Source organism: Balaenoptera ricei, chromosome 1 (assembly GCF_028023285.1).
Source record: "Balaenoptera ricei isolate mBalRic1 chromosome 1, mBalRic1.hap2, whole genome shotgun sequence".
Taxonomy (NCBI): domain Eukaryota; kingdom Metazoa; phylum Chordata; class Mammalia; order Artiodactyla; family Balaenopteridae; genus Balaenoptera; species Balaenoptera ricei.
This window is the reverse complement of record NC_082639.1, coordinates 141,350,526-141,372,366: the sequence shown is the minus strand read 5'-3', so window position 1 is coordinate 141,372,366 and position 21,841 is coordinate 141,350,526. Positions and strand designations below refer to the sequence as shown.

At 44.0% G+C, this 21,841-nt stretch overlaps 1 protein-coding gene across 1 annotated transcript; it reads right to left on the bottom strand.

Annotated features, from left to right (window-relative positions):
• Nucleotides 1-7,761: 7,761 nt before the first annotated feature.
• On the bottom strand, nt 7,762-21,594 carry TEX35 (testis expressed 35). Its single transcript, XM_059903710.1, has 9 exons — nt 21,556-21,594; nt 20,783-20,833; nt 20,103-20,171; nt 19,106-19,162; nt 18,342-18,401; nt 8,916-8,986; nt 8,506-8,698; nt 8,107-8,150; nt 7,762-7,822 (listed from the first exon to the last, which is right to left on the bottom strand). Exons 1-9 carry the CDS (start codon nt 21,592-21,594, stop codon nt 7,762-7,764), a joined length of 645 nt encoding a protein of 214 aa, XP_059759693.1.
• Between the last annotated feature and the right edge of the window lie 247 nt (nt 21,595-21,841).

Below are 21,841 nucleotides of genomic sequence, written 5' to 3'. Positions count from 1 at the left end.
AGAGGCTGGAAGGGTGGGTTTCTGGTTTTATTCCAGGCCCACTCTTCATGAATGTCAAGACTGAAGGTGGCGCTCGGTGATAAAAATAGATGTCAGGGTGGGTTCCCAGGCATTAATAATTTAATTGACAGTAGGTTTTGTTTTTGTTTTAACAACCTCCCTGGCCCGAGTGCCTAAGTATCAGGTGGAACTAGCTTCTGCTCCAGTCTCAGTGCTGCATCTCTGATGCCACTGGGTTCTCTCACATGCTTTTAAGAGGCACAGGTCTGGTTTTCCCTGAGTGAGCTGAGAGACCTTCCTCCAAGAAAGAGAAGCAACAGTGCCCACAGCAGGACTGGCTCCTGGACAGAGGTTGGCATTGCGTTTTCCCTCCTCATCACGAACCTTGGTTCCCCCCAAAGCCCGGCAGATACTAAAGAGCTCCTGGGTCGAGGGGTAGTGGGCAGGAGAACCAGCCACAGGGGTACAGAACCCAAGGCCACTAACCCAAACTGCAGCAGCCCCTAGCTGAATGAAGCCCCCTATTTTCCATACACCTGCTGGCCCAGCATAGAGCACTGCTTCTCAGACTACAGTGGGCACTGGAGTCACCTGAGAAGTCTTGTTAAAATGCAGGTCCTGATTCAGTAGGCCTGGCATATAGCCTGAGACTCTGCATTTCTAACAGGCTCCCAGGTAATGCTGATACTGCTGGCCCAGGGACACACGGGGAGATTCTGACATCAGAATGCTCGGGTTCAAACTCCAGCTCTGCCACTTATTCTGTGACCTCAGACAGATTACTTTCATTACCTTCTCTCTCTTAGCCTGTTTCTTCCTATACAAAATAGGGAGGTTGACCATTTAAATGACTTCATAGAAAGACAGACAGAATGATTTCATGGGGTTACCGTAAGAATAAAATGAAACAATGCAGGTGAAGCTCTTAGCGCAGAGCCTGCAGTGCCCAGTACATGGCAAATATCTTTATACTCATGTGTCCGTTCAGCAAGTCCCTGTCAACTCCCTGCTGTGCACCTGGCACTGCCCTGGGCCCTGCCGTAGAGCAGTGACAGAAACACAATCTCTGCTCTCAAGGAGCTCACATTCGAGCAGAAGAACACAGACCACAACAAGTGAAATGGATAGTATGTAAAAGTTGGTGCTAAGTGAGCTGGAGAGGAAAATAAAGCAGAGTAAAGAGGATAGGGAACGCTGGAGGTGGGGATATTGTTGTTTGTACAGATGGGGAAAGTGCCACTGAGAAGGTAACTTTGAGGTGACGGCCACACGGATAGCTGAGGAAATGGGCAGGAATGTCTGTGAGTGCAAAGGCCCTGAGGCAAGAGTGTACACGGTATGTGTGAAGAAGAACAAAGAAGCCGGTGTGGCTAGAGCCCAGAAAGTGAGGGGGAGAATAGTATGTGTGGGCTGAGTGTGAAGGTAGCAGGGTGGATGCCACAGGGCATTTTGCAAGCACCAACTTTGGATTTTGTTCTGAGAGAAATGGGCAAACACTGGCAGTTCTGACCATAAGAGCAACGAGATCTAAGTGACATTCTAAAAGGACAAGTTTGGCTCGTTGGGGATAGACTGCAGGGGCTCCTTCTCTACTCCAGACCACTGTACTTCCTCAGAGGAGAGAGGAGTGTGCAGAGACCCCTGGTAGCAGTGGTGGGAGAACACGTATCGAGTAAGTGTCGCTCATGGGTAAAAACATAAAGCCATTCCCATTTTGTTTTCTATTGTCCTTTTATTTATTTATTTGTTTTTATTTATGGCTGTGTTGGGTCTTCGTTTCTGTGCGAGGGCTTTCTCTAGTTGCGGCAAGCGGGGGCCACTCTTCATCGCGGTGCGCGGGCCTCTCACTATCGCGGCCTCTCCTGTTGCGGAGCACAGGCTCCAGACACGCAGGCTCAGTAATTGTGGCTCACGGGCCTAGCCGCTCCGCGGCATGTGGGATCTTCCCAGACCAGGGCTCGAACCCGTGTCCCCTGCATTGGCAGGCGGATTCTTAACCACTGCGCCACCAGGGAAGCCCCTCTATTGTCCTTTTAAATTGTCCTTTTAGTGGTGTTAATTTGCCCCCTTCCTCTGGATGAGCACATGGACAGGGCATGACTTCACTGGCCACTCCCAGGAAAGAGAAAGGTCCAAGGTGCTTCCCATCAGAAAGGATTTGGGGAGATCTCACCTGACTTTGTCTCTGTTCTTAAGGGTCCTTCCTGGGTCACCTTTCTCTTCCTTAAAAAAAGAAAAATGTTATTAGTTTTATTATACAAACAATGCATGTTCCTTGTAGAAACTTTAGAGATTTATAGATAGGCACAAAATATGACATAAGAAATTGTCATAATCCTACTACTCAGAGAAAACCACTGCTGTTATTCTATTCTTGTATATATCCTTCTAGGTCTTTTCAGTTCATGCAGGCCTCCCTATGTGCACACACACACACACACACCAAATTTTTACCAAAAATGGGATTATACTTTATTTCATAACTTGCTTTTTGTTCATTTAACATTATATCATTAACGTCTCTTGATGGCATTAAATATATTTCAACAACATATTATTCTTAATATCAGTGGAGCATTCCATTTTATGGATGTGCCACAATTTATTTAACCAACTGGTGTCCACTTATGTTGTTTCTGATTTTTAAATATATATATCATAAATGACTCCATGATGAGTATCCTTATAACTAAATCCTAGTGGCCACCTGTAATCTTTTCCTATCTTTTAAAGCATCTGATATGTATCACTAAATTGCCCTCAGAAATATTGTATGGATTAGACTCATATTGGAGTCGCTCATCTCCCCACAAACTCATCACCCATAAAAAAAACAACGAACCCTTCTTGGTCACGTTTAAAAGCTGATATTGATAATAAAGTGTCAGGTGGGCAGAACCTTGCACCATTCTGCTCCATCACCTGCTGAAGGCATATTCTTCACCTTCTGAGTCCTCTAGAGTTGGAATTGGGGTTGGGCTTTCAGACTCACTGTTCATTCTCCAGAAGTGAGATTTGATTTCTGTTTGGTTGTATTTTGATCTAATATAGAGGGAAGTACCAAAGAGTCACATTGATCACACGTGTAGGAGGGTAAATGACCTTTCAAATACTGAAGGGGGTTCAGGGAGGCTCTAGGGGTCCCTGGAATCAGACAGGGCAACCCCCCTTAGGAAGATGGGTGGGTAACCCATTGTCATGGAAATGGATATACTCAGACCTGTTGCATCTGAGAGAGATGGGGCTCCCGTCTGTGGTGGTGGACACCTGAGCCCATCCTCATCCACCTTTTGGGGCTGGCTGTGGCCTGTGACCGGGAGAAGGGAAGCTGTGAGTGGGGGTCATGCCAGGGCCCAGGGCAGTGATGGGAAGTGATGGCACAGCCTGGCCTCCTCCTGGGCCCAGCCCTGCCTGCCTACTGGCTGCCAAATGACGCACCCTCCTGTTTCTCTGGTGACTGCTTGAGTCAGGGCCTGGGGCTGCAGCACCTGTTACCTGTGCGTGAGCTAGGGTGAGCCACTTACCCCTCACTCTGTTGGAATCAGACACCAAGGTTACAGGGTGGGATGCTGTGTTACAAGGGACCGCTCTGTACTCTAGAACAGGCAGTCCCAATCCCCATACCATGTTTATAATTTCCTGTTGATTGATTTCCTAATATACGCATCCTTCCTCCTCTCAGAACATTCATTTTTTTAAATCGAAGTAGATCAAAATTCATTTTATTGCAGACCTGGCTCTGACTGGAGGCGGGATGGAGAACTGAAGCCTTTTAATCTGAGAAAGGCAGTTCTGACCTCATCATCATTGTTCTCAGAGCAATTTTTTTTAAAGAATTGAATTCCTCTGCATGTGCTCTCATTCAACCCCCTTTGAATTAGGTGTGGTTATGCCCACGTTCCAGATGGAAAAGCAATCTGAGAGGTGAAGTGACTTACCTGCGGCCACGCCACTGATTCATGTCCAGATCCAGCTGACTGCCTTCTATCTCATCTTACTGCCCTTGGAAATATAGCCAGCCCCAGAGAGCCACAGAGCACTGGCCCAGGAGTCAGAAGACCTGGGTTCTGGTCTTGGTTTTGCTACAAATGGGCTGTGTGCCTGAGGGCACCTCACTGCACCTCTCTGGGTCTCAGAATCCTCACTGTAAATTGAAGAGATTTGACCAATCTCTGACATTCCTTCTAACCGTGGGGCCTTAGCTCAGGCTTGTTAGGTGGTAACAGAAAGCCACTCTGCTTAAACAGAAATGTGCACCTCGGTCCAAGGGTCCAGAGGCTCTCATGAAGCCAAGGCAGGGGCCAGCACCAGCCCAGCCAGGCCAGGGCCTGGGCCAGACAGTGGCTCTCACAGCCCCCTCTGCAGAACTGCACGAGTCTCCACTTCTCTCAGTCCCTCTGTTTCATTCTTCTCTCTCTGCAAAATGATTTTCTTTTTTTTTTTCTGTAGATCTGCATCTTTGGCCAATGGTGGCAGAGGCCTCTTCAGCTCCCAATTATAAGTCCAGTTCTGGGGGCCAGCTGAGTCTCACCAAATTCCAATTTCAAATTCCCAGGGAAAGAAATCGATTGGGAAAGTTGAACTGGCTGTCCACCTTGCTCGGATCAATTGGATCCTGTAGCACAAAGCAGAAATGGTGGCCCAGGTCAGGCCAGTGCCCCCCAAGAGGCTCTGTACGCGGGACAGGAATAGCATCTTTGGGAGAAGAGACAAGGTTAAGTATAATTCCCTTCCAGATGACATGACATTGAGACCTACAGAAAAAGCACAAGCTCACCAGCAAAGCTGGCCCAAGAGCAGCATTGGCGGGAATGGCAGGCTGTGGCTCCCCGAACATCCATTCCCAAGGGCAGACATGACAGCTGTGTGAGAGCCAGGCAGAACTGTTCCCCCCAACACACAGTGTTGTCCTTCTGCTGCCTCCAAGTTGGAGGACGTGGAACTAGGGCACGGGGGAGCTCGGAAAGGGTCAAGGGACAGGGACTGCAGAGACCACTGTCACCAGTCCTTGGGGGCTTGATTAGCAGTGTACGGTCATTTGCACGAAAAAAGACTCAGCACTTCAGTTGATCCTGACAGCCCTGTTTCCCTGATGACCTTGTCTTAGTTCTTAAAACTGGCACGTGTGGGAATTCCCCGACAGTCCAGTGGTCAAGACTCTGTGCTTTCATTGCCAAGGTTGTGGGTTCGATCCCTGGTTTGAACCCACAAGCTGCAGGCTGCGGCCAAAAACAAAAACACACAAAAAAACTGGCACGTGTATTCTCTCTTGCTGCATATCAAATTGCCTCAAAATCTAGCAACTTAAAACCACAAGCATTTATTATAATATTTCACAGTTTCTGCAGGTCAGGTAGTTAGGTAGTAGGGTTCTGGCTCAGGGTCTTCCCATGAGGTTGCAGTCAAGTCGTTGGCCAGGGCTGCAGTCATTGCAAAGCCCTACAGGGCTGGAAGATGATGCCTTACATGGCTGTTGGCAGGAGGCCTTGGTTCCTTGCCACGTGGCCCTTGCCATAGGACCGCTTGGATGTCCTCACCACACGGCAGCAAGCTTCACCCAGAATGCGTGTCCAAGAGAGAGCAAGGCCAAAGCCACATGTCTTTTGTGACTTAGTCTCAGAAGTAACACCTCATCACTTCTGCCATAATCTGTTCATTAGATGCAAGTCACTAGGTGTAGCCCTCACTTAAGGGGAGAGGAATTAGATTCCTCTTGAAAGAGTATCAAAGAATTTGTGGGCCTATTTTTTAAATAAATTTTTATTGGCATATAGTTGCTTTACAATGTTGTGTTAATTGCTGCTGTACAACGAAGTGAATCAGCTATACGTATACATATATCCCCTCTTTTTGGGATTTCTTTCCCATTAGGTCACCGCAGAGCATTGAGTAGAGTTCCCTGTGCTATACAGTAGGTTCTCATTAGTTATCTATTTTATACAGAGTAGTGTATATATGTCGATCTGTGGGCCTATTTTAAAACCACCGCTGCACAGAACTGAATGATGCAGTGTTCCTAAGTGTTTGGAGGTTTGGTAGTCAAGGGATGGGGTTTGGGGAGTCCCCTGTGGTAGGGAGAATATTAACCCCCAAATATGTCCATGTGCTAATCCCCAGAACCTGAGAATATGTCATGTTACATGGCAAAGGGGAAGTAAGGTTGATCATCAGGTGACCTTAAACTAAGGAGGAGAGTATCCTGGATTACCCAGGTGGGCCCAATGTAATCACAAGGATCCTTAAAAGTGGAAGCAGGAGGCAGAAGAAGAATCAGAGTGGTGCACAGTGAGAGACTTGACTGGCCATTGTTGGCTTTGAAGATGGAAGAAGGCCGTGAGCCAGGAAATGCAGGCAGCCTCTAGAATCTGAAAAAGGCAAGGCAACGGATCCCCCCGAGTCTCCAGAAGGAATGCAGGCTTGACTTTAGCCCAGTGAGAACAATTTTGGGCCAATTTTGTGTTGACTTAAGCCATTAAATATGTGGTAATCTGTCATAGCAGCAATAGGAAACTAATAGAGGACTATACCCACCCTTCTTTTCCCCATTCCGAATCCATTTCTGCTTTCATCACAGGCTTGTGATGATTGTACTTATTTATATATGGTCCATGTTTTCAATACATGTGTTTACCATCTCTCCTTTAAAACTATAAGCTCCTTGAGGGCAAAGCCTATGTTTTGTTTTGGTTTTTGTTTGTTTTTTAAATGTTTATCTGAAGCACCCAAGGCACCGCTCATGACTATGTAGCCATTAAGAACTTGAACATTTACTAGACCATCTAAAAGTTGAAGCAGCCAACTTAGCAAAGAGATGAAACAAGAAAGAGCTGATGTGAAATAAAATATGGAATCCCATTAATTCATCGTTCGTTGAACTGAAGCCAAAGAATCGCACCCATGGCAAGATAGTTTGTTGAAATACTGTTTTCTCTGTATCTTTCTTTGCTCTGGTTTCAAGCCAGCAACCAGGCTTCACCTTCCCTCGGTGGAGGGATTTGGGGCAGGACACAGCTTGAAGTGGGAGGTCAATGGCTCGTCCCCACCTTTAAAGGCCTCTGAAAGGCTAGGTCTCCTTTGGGTGGGGTTGAGGAAACTTTCCAGAGGATAGGGAGGGTGGATCCTTAGAGCCCAAGAAGGGGACCAAGTTCCTATAAGCAGTGGAGCCTCAAGTCCTGCTTAGTGACGAGACCTCAGAGGGAAGCAGTGCAGGCTAGACCCTGGGCCCGGGGGTTCCTCCCATTGCCCAAATTACACATGCGTGCACGCGCACACACACACTCACACACACTTCTGGGATCACGCAGAATGGCATCTGATATCTTCAGGGCCTCCCTTCCTCTCTTTTGACCTGGGACGTTTTCAGAACCAGGTGAAGAGGAGGGAAGCAGGGATGAGGGGGGAAGGATCATCCTTAGGAAGACCCTAAGGATGACCTTAAGAATTTTCCACTAAACCATCAGGAAGCAAGAAGAGAGGTTGGAGTCTGAAATACACTGATTTCAATCCAAAAAAGTGACACTCCTTGCACACTCAAGTTTGAGGCTGATATTCAACACTTTGACTCCCGCTTTGGCTTTAAATGAAGATTTTACTCTCCGGGTAGAGGGAGCCAGGGGCAGGGTGGTATGCAAGAGGGCAGCAAGCATTTGCTGTGCAGCTCAAGGAGTGGGGAGAGGCTGAACCAGAGCTGCTGATAGGTCCTGCGGTGGCACTAAGTTGGAACTACATCCTCAGTCACACAGGAGTTGAAGCACAGATAAATCAGAAAGCAGGTCCAGATGCCAAGGGTGAAAAGGTTGCCCAGGCCTGGTATGGAAGTTGCCTGTTATATGGGGAGAAAGTCAGGAGCCTGAGGCAAGGTCAGCTCAGCAGCTGGCAAGGCACCCTCCCCCCCACGGGGGCTTCTAGGCAGCGGCCTCCAGGCTGGGCTAAGCAAGTCCTCCTTCCTGTGCCACGTCCTCTAAGACTGAGTGGATGTGAGGGGGGGGCAGAGCCTGCATAACCATAACCATGGGTGAGATTTGATGGGAATGCACCCCTGAGCACACTGCCTTTGGGAGGACGGGGCACCCGATTGAGATAAGGGGCTTCCATGGATCTACCTACCCCTGATTATAGTTGTTCTTTGGGGCACACAACAAACATTTCTCCTGTGGAGGACAGAAACGGCACCAGAAAGATCATTTTTCCCTGGTCCAAGATGGCCAGCCTGCTGGGCACCTCATCAGGTCTTGCTATACGAAAGGACATAACAGTACAGTTGCACTTGGGAACAGGTGCATCCAGGGTTGAGTCCTACTTGGTCATGGTTTCAGAATCACCCCAGGCCTATAGGGCAAGACCCCAGAGCGGACTCAAAACTAGGGAGGCATCCTGGGGCCAGGAGAGGAGTGGAACCAGTCCTTTACAGCAAGAGGTAAGGGAGTGAGAGAGCCCAGGGGAGGTCGGAGGGAACAGGAACCCAGGGGTGTAACACCGGGGCAGGGTCAGGGAGGGCTTCATTACACAGCAGGTATCACATTGGTGAAGGGACTCCATTGGATCCTTTTTTGGTTGTTGTAGTGCCATCATCTTTTTGTGAAGGGCGAGTGGCGCTCCATCAGCTCCATCCATTTTCTTGAGCCGAATCTGTGGGTCTCTGTCCATCTTTCCTATCAGCCTGAGTTCTTGCTGCTCCTTTGGTCCTTTCCTGAGAGGACTGGGAGTTCAGGGAGGGGCAGAATTGGGGAGATAATTTTCAACATGAAAGGAGATAACCAGTAGCATGGTTGGCCATGGAAGGCCTTGACTACAAGCCACTGGGGAAGAGAAACCAAGCTCCTTGAAGGGTCTGGGAGTCCACTGAACCCCGAGGACACTTAGCAAAGCGAAGGGAGGAGATTCTTTAGGGTTGAAGAGTGACGGGTGCAGGTTACACTCCCAGCTTGCTGTTCTTCTGTATATTTATTAAAACATCCAACTTCTCATCCATATCCTTTTGCATTTCCTTCAAGAGAGAATTCAAAGCTAAAATCATCATCATGAAGGACTTTTGAAGTCCCTTTTCCTGCCTCGTTCTGCAAACCACTCAGAGACCACCGCAACATCTTACTTCCTCAAGAATCCTTACCAGCCCTGGGTGAGGTGGCTCACTAGGATGTACCTGACATGTGCCACCTCTCCCTGTCTCCTCCCCCATTCCATAACGAAGCTGAAGCACAGGCAGAGTCATTAGGGGCTTGTCCAAAGTCTCCATATGAGTCAGAGGCCAGGATCTATTTTACCTGATCTCACACTTGAATAAAACCCTTATCTGCCTTGGTTCAATGCCTATACAATCATGGAACCAAGAAAACAAACCCCGTGGGCTTCCCTGGTGGTGCAGTGGTTGAGAGTCCACCTGACATTGCAGGGGACACAGGTTCGAGCCCTGGTCCGGGAGGATCCCACATGCCGTGGAGCAACTAAGCCCGTGTGCCACAGCTACTGAGCCTGTGCTCTGGAGCCCACGAGCCACAACTACTGAGCTCGCATGCCACAACTACTGAGCCCGTGAGCCACGGCTACTGAGGCCCGCACGCCTGGAGCCCGTCCTCCGCAACAAGCGAAGCCACCGCAGTGAGAGGCCCGCGCACCACAACAAGGAGTGGCCCCCGCTCGCCGCAACTAGAGAAAGCCCGTGCACAGCAGCGAGGACCCAACACAGCCATAAATAAATAGATAAAATAAATAAATTTATAAAAAAAAAAAAGAAAACAAACCCCGTGACCCCCCACAAAGACGTTTCTGACTCCAGTGTTTTGACCCCTGCCATGTACATAGATCCTGTGTATCTGTGTTTGTTCCATCTTTTACCCAACTCCTGGCAGAAATGGTCAACACAAAATAAAGTAGACAGTAGTTCAAATGGCACCTCACATTTATTATTAAGAACTGAAATAATAATAAAATCTTCTTGGCAAATTTTAGATCTATAAAATTTGACCCGGAAAAATTGGATAGAAATAGTGGTCACAAAGAATTTCTAAGATGGTGACAGTATTATTGACAATATCTGTGAAGGACAAAAACAGGGTTGGATTGAATATCACAAAATATAAATGAAAAATAATTTGCTTCAAGGAAAACCATTTTAATAAAAAATGAAAGATCTGGGAAGAGTTTACTGATCTGGGGGAGAAAATTGATCAAGGAATTACACTGTCAGGATGGAAATGATTTCCAAAAAATATCATCTTGAAAAGCATTTTAAAATGTTTGTATAAATTTTGAATAAGACATTTGTATTTGTAAATAAAGTCAAATATCCTTGAAGTCAATATTCCCCCAGGTCCAAAACATCAGAGTCAAAACGTCCCATATTCTTAAAAGTCTCACCATCACTTCAAACTCATCATGTTCCAAACTGACCTCTTCACTTTCTCTTCTAAATTAGCTGCTTCCCAACTAGCCTGTCACTGTCACCACTTTTTTCTAATCGTCCAGATTAAAACTTTGGTGTCATCATGCATGCTTGCCTCGCCTTCATTCTTTATACTGAATCAATCACCAAGAATGTTATTTTTCCTTCGCTGCATCTTTCAGACTTACCCTTTTCCTTCTGTTTCTACACTTGGTCCAGCTTTCTTCACCTCGAGCGGGGATGCGGCTTCCAGTTTGATATTCTTGCTCCAGACGGCCCCCACCGGCTCCCCCAGGCCACCTTGCAAGCAGCTGCCAGCTCAGCTTTCTGAAGTGCTGCTCCTAGCATGTTCTTTGATTAAGAATCTCCAGAGGCCTCTTACTGCTTACACAACCAAGTCCCAACCTGTCTGCCTGTCTTTCAGAAGCCTTCATTATCCACCGCCTTTGTGCCCACTCCATTTTATTTCTCACAGTTTCCCCCAATGATCCCTCTTTTATGACTGATCTCCCCACTGACTGTGAGAAGCTTCGCGTTCATCCTGCTTCCATGCTGTGTGCAAGCTGTTCCCGTGCCCGAAATAGCCTCCTTTGTGCCTTGTGATACCCACTAACAAAACACTTACTGTGTTTGCATTTTGATATAGAAATAAGACATGCCCTTTGCAGACAATGTGGACAATACAGAGGAATATAAAAGAAAAAATTAATCTCATCACCTTTCAATAACAGCAATTAACCCTTTTGGTATATTTCTTTCCAGTCTTTTTTCTATATATTTACTTACCAATTTTTTTTCACCTGTTGAGATCAGCCTGTATATATTACTTGCATCTTGCTTTTTCACTTCTCATTAAAAGTATTCTTTCTAAATTCTGTCTCCTATAGTGAATTTTCATTATATAGATGTATCGTAATTTTTTTGGCTATTTCTCTACTTTTGAAAATTGTGGCTGTTTATAATTTTTTGCTATTATAAATAATCCTGTGATGAACATCTTTTTATATATACCCATGCTGGCATTTCTGATTATTCTCATAGGTTAAATTCTGAGAAGTCAAGGAGTTGATAAGTCATGGAGTTTTGATATTTTTGATACCTATTGTCTAATTCCTTTTTAGTTTTGTACAAACTTGTACTCCAATCAGCAGTACAAGAGCATTCCTATCTTGCTTTATAATTGCCATAAATTACAACTTGGCTTATTTGAATGTGGCAATTATCTAAGTATTGTTTTCATTTGCAGTTATTTGGTTACTCATGAGGTAAAACTTGTTAATATATTTATTGCTTTTTAGTAATATTCCCCTCTGTGGATTGTTCACATATACCCTTTGCCCATTTTCCTAGTTGGTTCTTATTGATTTGTGTGAGCTTTGTATGTTACACATAAAAAGCTTTTGTCTATGTCTATCATATTTGTGGAAAATTATTTCCCCAAAACTGTTGCTTACTTTTTAACTCTGTGTATGGTGCTTTTCTGTTATAATTTTTTAAATTTTTGTATTGTTAAATATTATCAATATTTCCTTTGTGATTTCTTCCATTGTAGTTATATTTAGACCATCCAGTTAAATACATACTTCTTATTTTTATTTTTAAAATTCACTTTATATACTATTTCAGTTTATACTGTTAACTGAGTTAAGCTTTTCCCTTATATAGTCAGGCAATATTCTTTTTTATTGGAGTATAGTTGATTTAAAATGTTGTGTTAGTTTCTGCTGTACAGCAAAGTGCATCAGTTATACCTATACATATATCCACTCCTTTTAAAATTATTTTCCCATGTAGGTCATTACAGAGTATTGAGAAGAGTTCCCTGTGCTATACAGCAGGTTCTTATTAGTCATCAGTTTTATGCACATCAGTGTATACAAGTCAATCCCAATCTCCCAATTCATCCCACCACTACCCCTCCCCACCATGGCCACGCCCCACCGCTTTCCCCCCTTGGTGTCCATACGTTTCTTCTCTACATCCTTCTCTCTATTTCTGCCCTGCAAACCGGTTCATCTGTAGCATTTTTCTAGGTTCCACATGTATGCATTAATATACGATATTTGTTTTTCTCTTTCTGACTTCACTCTGTATGACAGTCTCTAGATTCATCCACGTCTCTACAAATGACCCAGCTTTGTTCCTTTTTATGGCTGAGTAATATTCCATTGTATATATGTACTACATCTTCTTTATCCATCCGTCTGTCGATGGGCATTTAGGTTGCTTCCATGACCTGGCTATTGTAAATAGTGCTGCAATGAACATTGGGGTGCATGTGTCTATTTGAATTATGGTTTTCTCTGGGTATATGCCCAGTAGTGGGATTGCTGGGTCATATGGTAATTCTACTTTTAGTTTTTTAAGGAACCTCCGTACTGTTCTCCATAGTGTCTGTATCAATTTACATTCCCACCAACAGTGCAAGAGGGTTCCCTTTTCTCCACACCCTCTCTAGCATTTGTTGTTTGTAGATTTTCTGATGATGCCCATTCTAACTGGTGTGAGGTGATACCTCATTGTAGTTTTGATTTGCATTTCTCTAATAATTAGTGATGCTGAGCATCTTTTCATCTGTCTCCTTTGGAGAAATGTCTATTTAGGTCTTCTGCCCATTTTAGGATTGCATTGTTTGTTTTTTTAATAATGAGCTGCATGAGCTGTTAATATATTTTGGAGATTCATCCTTTGTCCGTTGATTCGTTTGCAAATATTTTCTTCCATTCTGAGGGTTGTCTTTTCATCTTGTTTGTAGTTTCCTTTGCTTTGCAAAAGCTTTGACGTTTCATTAGGTCCCATTTGTTTATTTCTGTTTTTATTTCCATTACTCTAGGAGGTGGGTCAAAAAAGTTGTTGCTGATATTTATGTCAAAGAGTATTCTTCCTATGTTTTCCTCTAAGAGTTTTATAGTGTCCAGTCTTACATTTAGGTCTCTAATCCATTTTGAGTTTATTTTTGTGTATGGTGTTAGGGAGTGTTCTAATTTCATTCTTTTACATGTAGCTGTCCAGTTTTCCCAGCACCACTTGTTGAAGAGACTGTCTTTTCTCCATTGTATATCCTTGCCTCCTTTGTCATAGATTAGTTGACCATAGGTGCGTGGGTTTATCTCTGGGCTTTCTATCCTGTTCCATTGATCTATATTTCTGTTTCTGTGCCAGTACCATATTGTCTTGATTACTGTAGCTTTGTAGTATAGTCCAAAGTCAGGGAGTCTGACTCCTCCAGCTCCGTTTTTTTCCCTCAAGACAGCTTTGGCTACTCGGGGTCTTTTGTGTCTCCATACAAATTTTAAGATTTTTTTGTTCTAGTTCTGTAAAAAATGCCATTGGTAATTTGATAGCGATTGCAGTGAATCTGTAGATTGCTTTGGGTAGTATAGTCATTTTCACAATAATGATTCTTCCAATCCAAGAACATGGTATATCTCTCCATCTGTTTGTATCATATTTAATTTCTTTCATCAGTGTCTTATAGTTTTCTGCATACAGGTCTTTTTTCTCCCTAGGTAGGTTTATTCCTAGGTATTTTATTCTTTTTGTTGCAAGGGTAAATGGGAGTGTTTCCTTAATTTCTCTTTCAGATTTTTCATCATTAGTATATAGGAATGCAAGAGATTCCTGTGCATTAATTGTGTATCTTGCAACTTTACCAAATTCATTGATTAGCTCTAGTAGTTTTCTGGTGGCATCTTTAGGATTCTCTATGTATAGTATCATGTCATCTGCAAACAGTGACAGTTTTACTTCTTCTTTTCCAATTTGTATTCCGTTTATTTCTTTTTCTTCTCTGACTGCCTTGGGTAGGACTTCCAAAACTATGTTAAATAATAGTGGAGAGAGGGGACATCCTTGTCTTGTTCCTGATCTTAGAGGAAATGGTTTCAGTTTTTCACCATTGAGGATAATGTTGGCTGTGGGTTTGTCATATATGGCCTTTATTATGTTGAGGTATGTTCCCTCTATGCCCACCTTCTGGAGCGTTTTTATCATAAATGGGTGTTGAATTTTGTGCATCTATTTTCTTCATCTATTGAGATGATCATATGGTTTTTATTCTTCAATTTGTTAATATGGTGTATCACATTGATTGATTTGTGTATATTAAAGAATCCTTGCATCCCTGGGATAAATCTCACTTGATCATGGTGTATGATCCTTCTAATGTGTTGTTGAATTCTGTTTGCTAGTATTTTGTTGAGGATTTTTGTATCTATATTCATCAGTGATATTGGTCTGTAATTTTCTCTTTTTGTAGTATCTTTCTCTCGTTTTGGTATCAGGGTGATGGTGGCCTCGTAGAATGAGTTTGGGAGTGTTCCTTCCTCTGCAATTTTTTGGAATAGTTTGAGAAGGATGGGTGTTAGCTCTTCTCTAAATGTTTGATAGAATTCACCTGTGAAGTCATCTGGTCCTGAACTTCTGTTTGTTGGAATATTTTTAATCCCAGTTTCAATTTCATTACTTGTGAGTGGTCTGTTCATAGTTTCTGTTTCTTCCTGGCTCAGTCTTTGAAGGTTATACCTTTCTAAGAATCTGTCCATTTCTTCCAGGTTGTCCATTTTATTGGCATAGAGTTGCTTGTAGTAGTCTCTTAGGATGCTTTGTATTTCTGTGGTGTCTGTTGTCACTTCTCCTGTTTCATTTCTAATTTTATTGATTTGAGTCCTCTCCCTCTTTTTCTTCATGAGTCTAGCTAATGGTTTATCAATTTTGTTTATCTTCTCAAAGAACCAGCTTTTAGTTTTATTGATCTTTGCTCTTGTTTTCTTTGTTTCTATTTCATTTATTTCTGCTCTGATCTTTATGACTTCTTTCCTTCTACTAACTTCGGGCTTTGTTTGTTCTTCTTTCTCTAGTTCCTTTAGGTGTAAGGTTAGATTGTTTATTTGAGATTTTTCTTGTTTCTTGAGGTAGGGTTGTATTGCTATAAACTTCCCTCTTAGAACTGCTTTTGCTGCATCTCATACGTTTTGGATTGTTGTGTTTTTGTTGTCATTTGTCTAGGTATTTTTTGAGTTCCTCTTTGATTTCTTCAGTGATCTCTTTGTTATTTAGTAACATATTGTTTAGCCTCCGTGTGTTTGTGTCTTTTACGTTTTTTTCCCCTGTAATTGATTTCTAATCTCATAGCGTTGTGGTCAGAAAAGATGCTTGATATGATTTCAATTTTCTTAAATTTACTGAGCCTTGATTTGTGACCTAAAATGTGCTCTATCCTGGAGAATGTTCCGTGCACACTTGAGAAGAAAGTGTAATCTGCTGTTTTTGGATGGAATGTCCTATAAATATCAATTAAATCTATCTGGTCTATTGTGTCATTTAAAGCTTGTGTTTCCTTATTAATTTTCTGTTTGGATGATCTGTCCATTGGTGTAAGTGAGGTGTTAAAGTCCCCCACTATTATTGTGTTACTGTTGATTTCCTCTTTTATAGCTGTTAGCAGTTGCCTTATGTATTGAGGTGCTCCTATGTTGGGTGCATATATATTTATAACTGTTATATCTTCTTCTCGGATTGATCCCTTGATCAGTATGTAGTGTCCTTCCTTGTCTCTTATAACATTCTTTATTTTAAAGTCTATTTTATCTGATATGAGTATCACTACTTCAGCTTTCTTTTGATTTCCATTTGCATGGAATATCTTTTTCCATCCCCTCACTTTCAGTCTGTATGTGTCCCTAGGTCTGAAGTGGGTCTCTTGTAGACAGCATATATATGGGTCTTGTTTTTGTATCCATTCAGCGAGCCTGTGTCTTTTGCTTGGGGCATTTAATCCATTCACATTTAAGGTAATTATCAAGATGTATGTTCCTATGACCATTTTCTTAATTGTTATGGGTTTGTTTTTGTAGGTCCTTTTCTTCTCTTGTGTTTCCCACTTAGAGAAGTTCCTTTAGCATTTGTTGTAGAGCTGGTTTGGTGGTGCTGAATTCTCTTAGCTTTTGCTTGTCTGTAAAGCTTTTGATTTTTCCATCAAATCTGAATGAGATCCTTGCCGGGTAGAATAATCTTGGTTGTAGGTTCTTCCTTTCCTTCACTTTAAATATATCATGCCACTCCCTTCTTGCTTGTAGAGTTTCTGCTGAGAAATCAGCTGTTAACCTTATGGGAGTTCCCTTGTATGTTATTTGTCGTTTTTCCCTTGCTGCTTTCAATAATTTTTCTTTGTCTTTAATTTTGCCAATTTGATTACTATATGTCTTGGCATGTTTCTCCTTGGGTTTATCTTGTATGGGACTCTCTGCACTTCCTGGACTTGGGTGGCTATTTCTTTTCCCATGTTAGGGAAGTTTTTGACTATAATCTCTTCAAATGTTTTCTCGGGTCCTTTCTCTCTCTCTTCCCCTTCTGCGACCCCTATAATGCGAATGTTGTTGCATTTACTATTGTCCCAGAGGTCTCTTAGGCTGTCTTCATTTCTTTTCATTCTTTTTTCTTTATTCTGTTCCGTGGCAGTGAATTCCACTGTTCTGTCTTCCAGGTCACTTATCCGTTCTTCTGCCTCAGTTATTCTACTATTGATTCCTTCTAGTGTAGTTTTCATTTCAGTTATTGTATTGTTCATCTCTGTTTGTTTGCTCTTTAATTCTTCTAGGTCTTTGTTAAACATTTCTTGCATCTTCTCGATTTTTGCCTCCATTCTTTTTTTTTTTAATTTATTTTTGGCTGTGTTGGGTTTTTGTTACTGCGCGTGGGCTTTCTCTAGTGGCGGCGAGCAAGGGCTGCTCTTCATTGAGGTGTGCGAGCTTCTCATTGTGGTGGCTTCTCTTGTTGCAGAGCATGGGCTCTAGGCGCACGGGCTTCAGTAGCTGCAGTGCGTGGGCTCAGTAGTTGTGGCTCGAGGGCTCTAGAGTGCAGGCTCAGTAGTTGTGGCACATGGGCTTAGTTACTCCGCAGCATGTGGAATCATCCTGGACCAGGGATCAAACCCGTGTTCCCTGCACTGGCAGGCAGATTCTTAACCACTGTGCCACCAGGGAAGTCCGCAGACCCCATATTAAGAGGTTCTGATATAATTGCTATGGAGTGCAGCCAGGTGCAAAGAGGAGCTGTTCAAAACCACAGTACAGGTGATTCCAACACATAGCCAATGTTAATAACTACTGCTAATGTGCTAAGGACCTGGTTCTCATCAGGAGCAAGGATCTGAATCACTTAACAGAGTTTTGAGCAACTGTGCCCAACCTTGGAGGTTTTTATTCAGTTTATCTGGGCCAGGGCCTGGGTAAATGGATTTTAGAAATCCTCAGAAGTGATTCTCAGTGCATTCCTGGCAGAGAGGCTGTTACAGGATTATCTATGTTGGTTTCATCATTTGTCTGGTTATCCTTGGGTTGTACCACCTTAATTTGATTATTAAGTTGGCTTCATTATGATTTTAATATCTGGTAGAAGTAATGCCCCCTTACAACTCTTGAAAAATTTATAAATAAATGCTTTTGCCTATTTATGCTTCTGCATTTGTTGTTCTCAATCTTCTACCTGGGGACCATGAACAAAACCCCAGGGTGCCAGCCCCATCCACACAGGACCTGAGCTCTGTTTCCTATATTTGTGCTCCTGGTGATTCTGAAACCCACCAAAGTCTGTAAACTGCTATTCTAGAATCTAGATGATCCTTTTAGTAATTACTGAGTTCAAAAATAATCTTACTGGGCTCTTGGTTAGATTCATATTAAATTTCCAATGCTGCCTTAAGACTCACCTTAAGGTTCTCTTCCTCTGAAAGGACTTTTCTGGTTACCCCAACCTGCATTCATTACTCACTTCTCTAAACCCCTGGTTAGTTGACAACCAGTCATCATTTAGCTTGGTACTTACTTGTTATTTAGTTCTTTTTTGCAATAGAGTTTGGGTCTCTTATCAAGTTGTAAGCACTTGCAGGGCAGGCTTGGCATCTCCTTGCATGATTCCTAGTATGGTACTGGCCCATGGAGGGCACTCAGTAAATGCTTACCTTCATAATCTCCACAAATTCATGGAGTTTTTCAAAATCCTTGTCCATTACATCTTTTATCTAGTGAGGAAGAAAGGCAAAGAGCACATTATTGAATGTGGAGTTGTCCTTCAGGCATTTTAAGCTAAGGGCTGCAGCTGCTCCCCTGGAATGAGCTGGATGAAGATTAAGGAATGTTCTAATAATGGCCTACTAAAGCCACTTTCTTCCCAAGAGTCTGTGAAGGGACTAGGGTGAGTGTATCATCAAGTCACCACCAGCAGCAGCCTTGGCACAGCTTGGATCTGGTCATTGCAAGGCTGCCATGTGGAGCTCAGACCACAGCTCAATTACACGTACTTGCTTGAGCATTTCCTTTGTTCATAAATATGCTATAGGTGATTCCATCAGAGAAACAAGAAGAAGATTCTTTCTCTGCAGCTTGCTCAGGGGAAGAGTATTAGGACAATGGAATTGGTCCCTGACTGCCCCCAAATTCCAGGTCAGCCCCTCTCACTCTGTCACTAAGGTTGTATCTCCCCACCCTTATTAATGAGATATCTTAGAGAGCCCTTATCATTCAAAATTTGGGTTTAAGCATCAAACAAGTAAGAAACAGATAACCTAAGCTGCTGACACTTAAACACTCTAGGGGATTTGGGCTCAGTTGGTTTGATTGCTTTTTCCATGCAATTTCTGATTTTCTTTACTATTCAAAGTTAGGCATTGCATTTTCCTTGAAGCTACATTTTTTCTCCGTGAGCTGAAAAGTCTCATCCTGTTACCTGTTTTATCTCCTCCATTTTTTCCTTGAGCTCTTCCCTCACCTTCCTGAGTTCATTCTGAGGAAATAAAATAGAGAAGGAGTAAAGAAATGTCTTGGATGGAAGGGAAACGGTCAAAAGGAGGAAAGGAAAGATCCTGGGGCCTTGCCAAAAGAGGAGCAGAGAGATAGATGCCAGCAGGGAGGAAAGAAAGGATGCTATTAAGAAAATAGGATAGTGGGACACACAGACATCCTGTACCTCCAGATGTGATGCACTTTGAAAAGGTCATACTTTCGCTCCTGTGGTGTGACCACCGAAAAATGCATGGCCTAAGTCTAATGGTGAGGAAGCATCAGACAACCCAGATTCAGGGTCATTCCACAAAATAAATGATTTGTAATCAAAAATGACAGTGTCCCAAAAGACAAGGTCGAAGAACTGTTCCAGATGAAAAAAGACTGAAGAGACATGGAAACTAGATGCAAGGTGTGATTCGGATTGGATCCCAGACCAAAAAAGTTATCTTCTCTTTTGTTATGAAAGACATTAGTGGGATAACTGGTGAAATTAGAATAAGGGCTGTAGGTGAGAACTGTATCAACACTAATTTCCTGCTTTTGATGTTTGGATAATTGTACTGTGGCTGTGTAAGAGAGTGTTCTTGTTTTGAGGAAATATATACCGAAATTTGAGAGAACCTCATGCTCGCAGATGGTTCAGGAAATATATATGTTATATATAGGTGTGTGAAAATGAAAGAGAGAAAAAAAAACCAAGATAAAATGCCAACATTTGGGAATCTGGGGGAAGGGTATAACTCATTGTTCCATTTTTTGGAAAATTTTCTGTAAGTCTGAAACTATTTTAAAATAGAGAGAACCAGAAGAAATGAAGTCACAGGGGCTGGAGCAGAACTGCAGATGCCAGCAGTTTACCTGCGGCAGAAGTTGTTCTGTCGGCCCCACCTGTTCACTGTGCTGATCCAACTTCCTGTCTCCTGGGTCCACACACCTACCTTTAGCTCCTTTGTCCCTCCTGGTTTGGTAAATGGCCCTTCTTGTTTAGCTCCTTTGTAGTCATATGTCTGTTGGTTGAAAACAGAAACGCAGAATATTGGAAACTGCAGGCGTGGGAGGGTGAGGCAGGAGGGATGACTCCGAGTTTCTGCTCCTCCCTTTGGACCAGCGCAGAGGTAACCTGGCCTCACCTGTGCAGGAGTTTCCTCCATCCTTCTCCCCTCTCTGAGCTCATCTCATTCCACTCCCTTCCTGGCCCACTGGGCCTCAGCTTTCTGTCCCCTCCACAGCCATACTCATTCCCACCTCAGGGCCTCTGTGCGCGCTGCTTTTTCTGCCCACAGCACTCGTCTTTAGCCCTCCAGGGGCCGCAGCCTTGTCCTACAGCTCTCAGCTCAGAGGAAGGCCTTCCTGACACCCTCAACCCACAGCAGCCCCCCGGTCACATCTCCCTATTTTTAATTCTCTGCATCATAGGTAAAACTACTGAATTTTTCCTTATTTATTTAGGTATCTGCTTTGTTCTGTGAGAGCAGAGAGCTTGTCTCTCTCTCAATGTATCCGCCAGCATCTGGGACAAGTCTTGGCCACCAGGAACAGCGAATGACCCCTGACTTCAAGTCGCCTCCCCATGCGTCTCAGGCCTGGCTGCCGGTATGACCTCAAACAAGCTTCTTACTCTGATCAGCTCTGGCTTCAATTCCAGGCAAACTGCCTTGTAGTTCTTGTTCTGCAGAGACAGGAGGCTGGGATTCAGGCTGCCAGGCATCAGGATTGGGGAGGACCCTCCACCCACCCAACCCTGCCTGTCCAACTGCGCTTAAGCACAGGCCCACATACCCCCGGCACCTGAGCCAAGATAACTCACATTTTCTCATGTTCTACTCCTCTCATGAATGACACCTGCCGGTTCAGCAGGCAGCCCTCTCCCTGGGGAGCTGGCGGGGGTGAGGGCTGGCGGGAGCACTTTAAGATAACTGAAGGAAGCTGTCTAAGTATTTTTTCAGGAGCATTGACTTTGGAGGTAGACAGACAGACTTGAATTCTAGTCTCAGCCGCCCTCCTTACCAGCTGTGTTGACTTAGGCAAGTTATTTAGCCTCTCTGAGCCTTCACTTCCTCATCTGTAAATCGTGGATGATAATTACCTTTATCTGATGAGATTCTTGTGTGCCTTAAACACGCGGGTAAAATGCAGGCCTGGCTGGGCTCATGGCTCCCGGAATGGCCGGGGTTGGGGTGGGGCATCTCAGTGCTCCTTGTCCTGGCAGGGGTCCTTCCCACCCCAAGGCCAGGGGTCCATTCCCCACCCTCCTTCCAGCCTGAGAGGCCACGTCATGCTCAGAGGGAGAAAGAAAAGCCAAGGGTTCGCTGGGGACTCTCTGTACCCCCCAACTCCAACCAGTGAGAGTTCAAAGAGGCCCCACATTGGCCAGCAACGTTTCTCCTTTACCAGGTTTGTTTTCTTCAGTTCTGCCCTCTTGGCCGACATGATGGAGGAGGCCAGAGTGTTCTTCAACTTCCCAACCTCCCCACAATGGGCCCCGGGACCAGGCCACTGTCCTATGCAGGTTACAGGCTGAGGTGAGGGCAGGACACCCACCTCTCTGTGTGTGGAACAGCTGAGGTCACAATGCCCAGGACCCGCATGCCGGCCAGAGTGTCACCGCAACTTTGAGCCTGGGGTGCCTCAGCCGCTGAGAAGAGGACCTCAGGCTGGGTTCCAAAGACACGAAGTC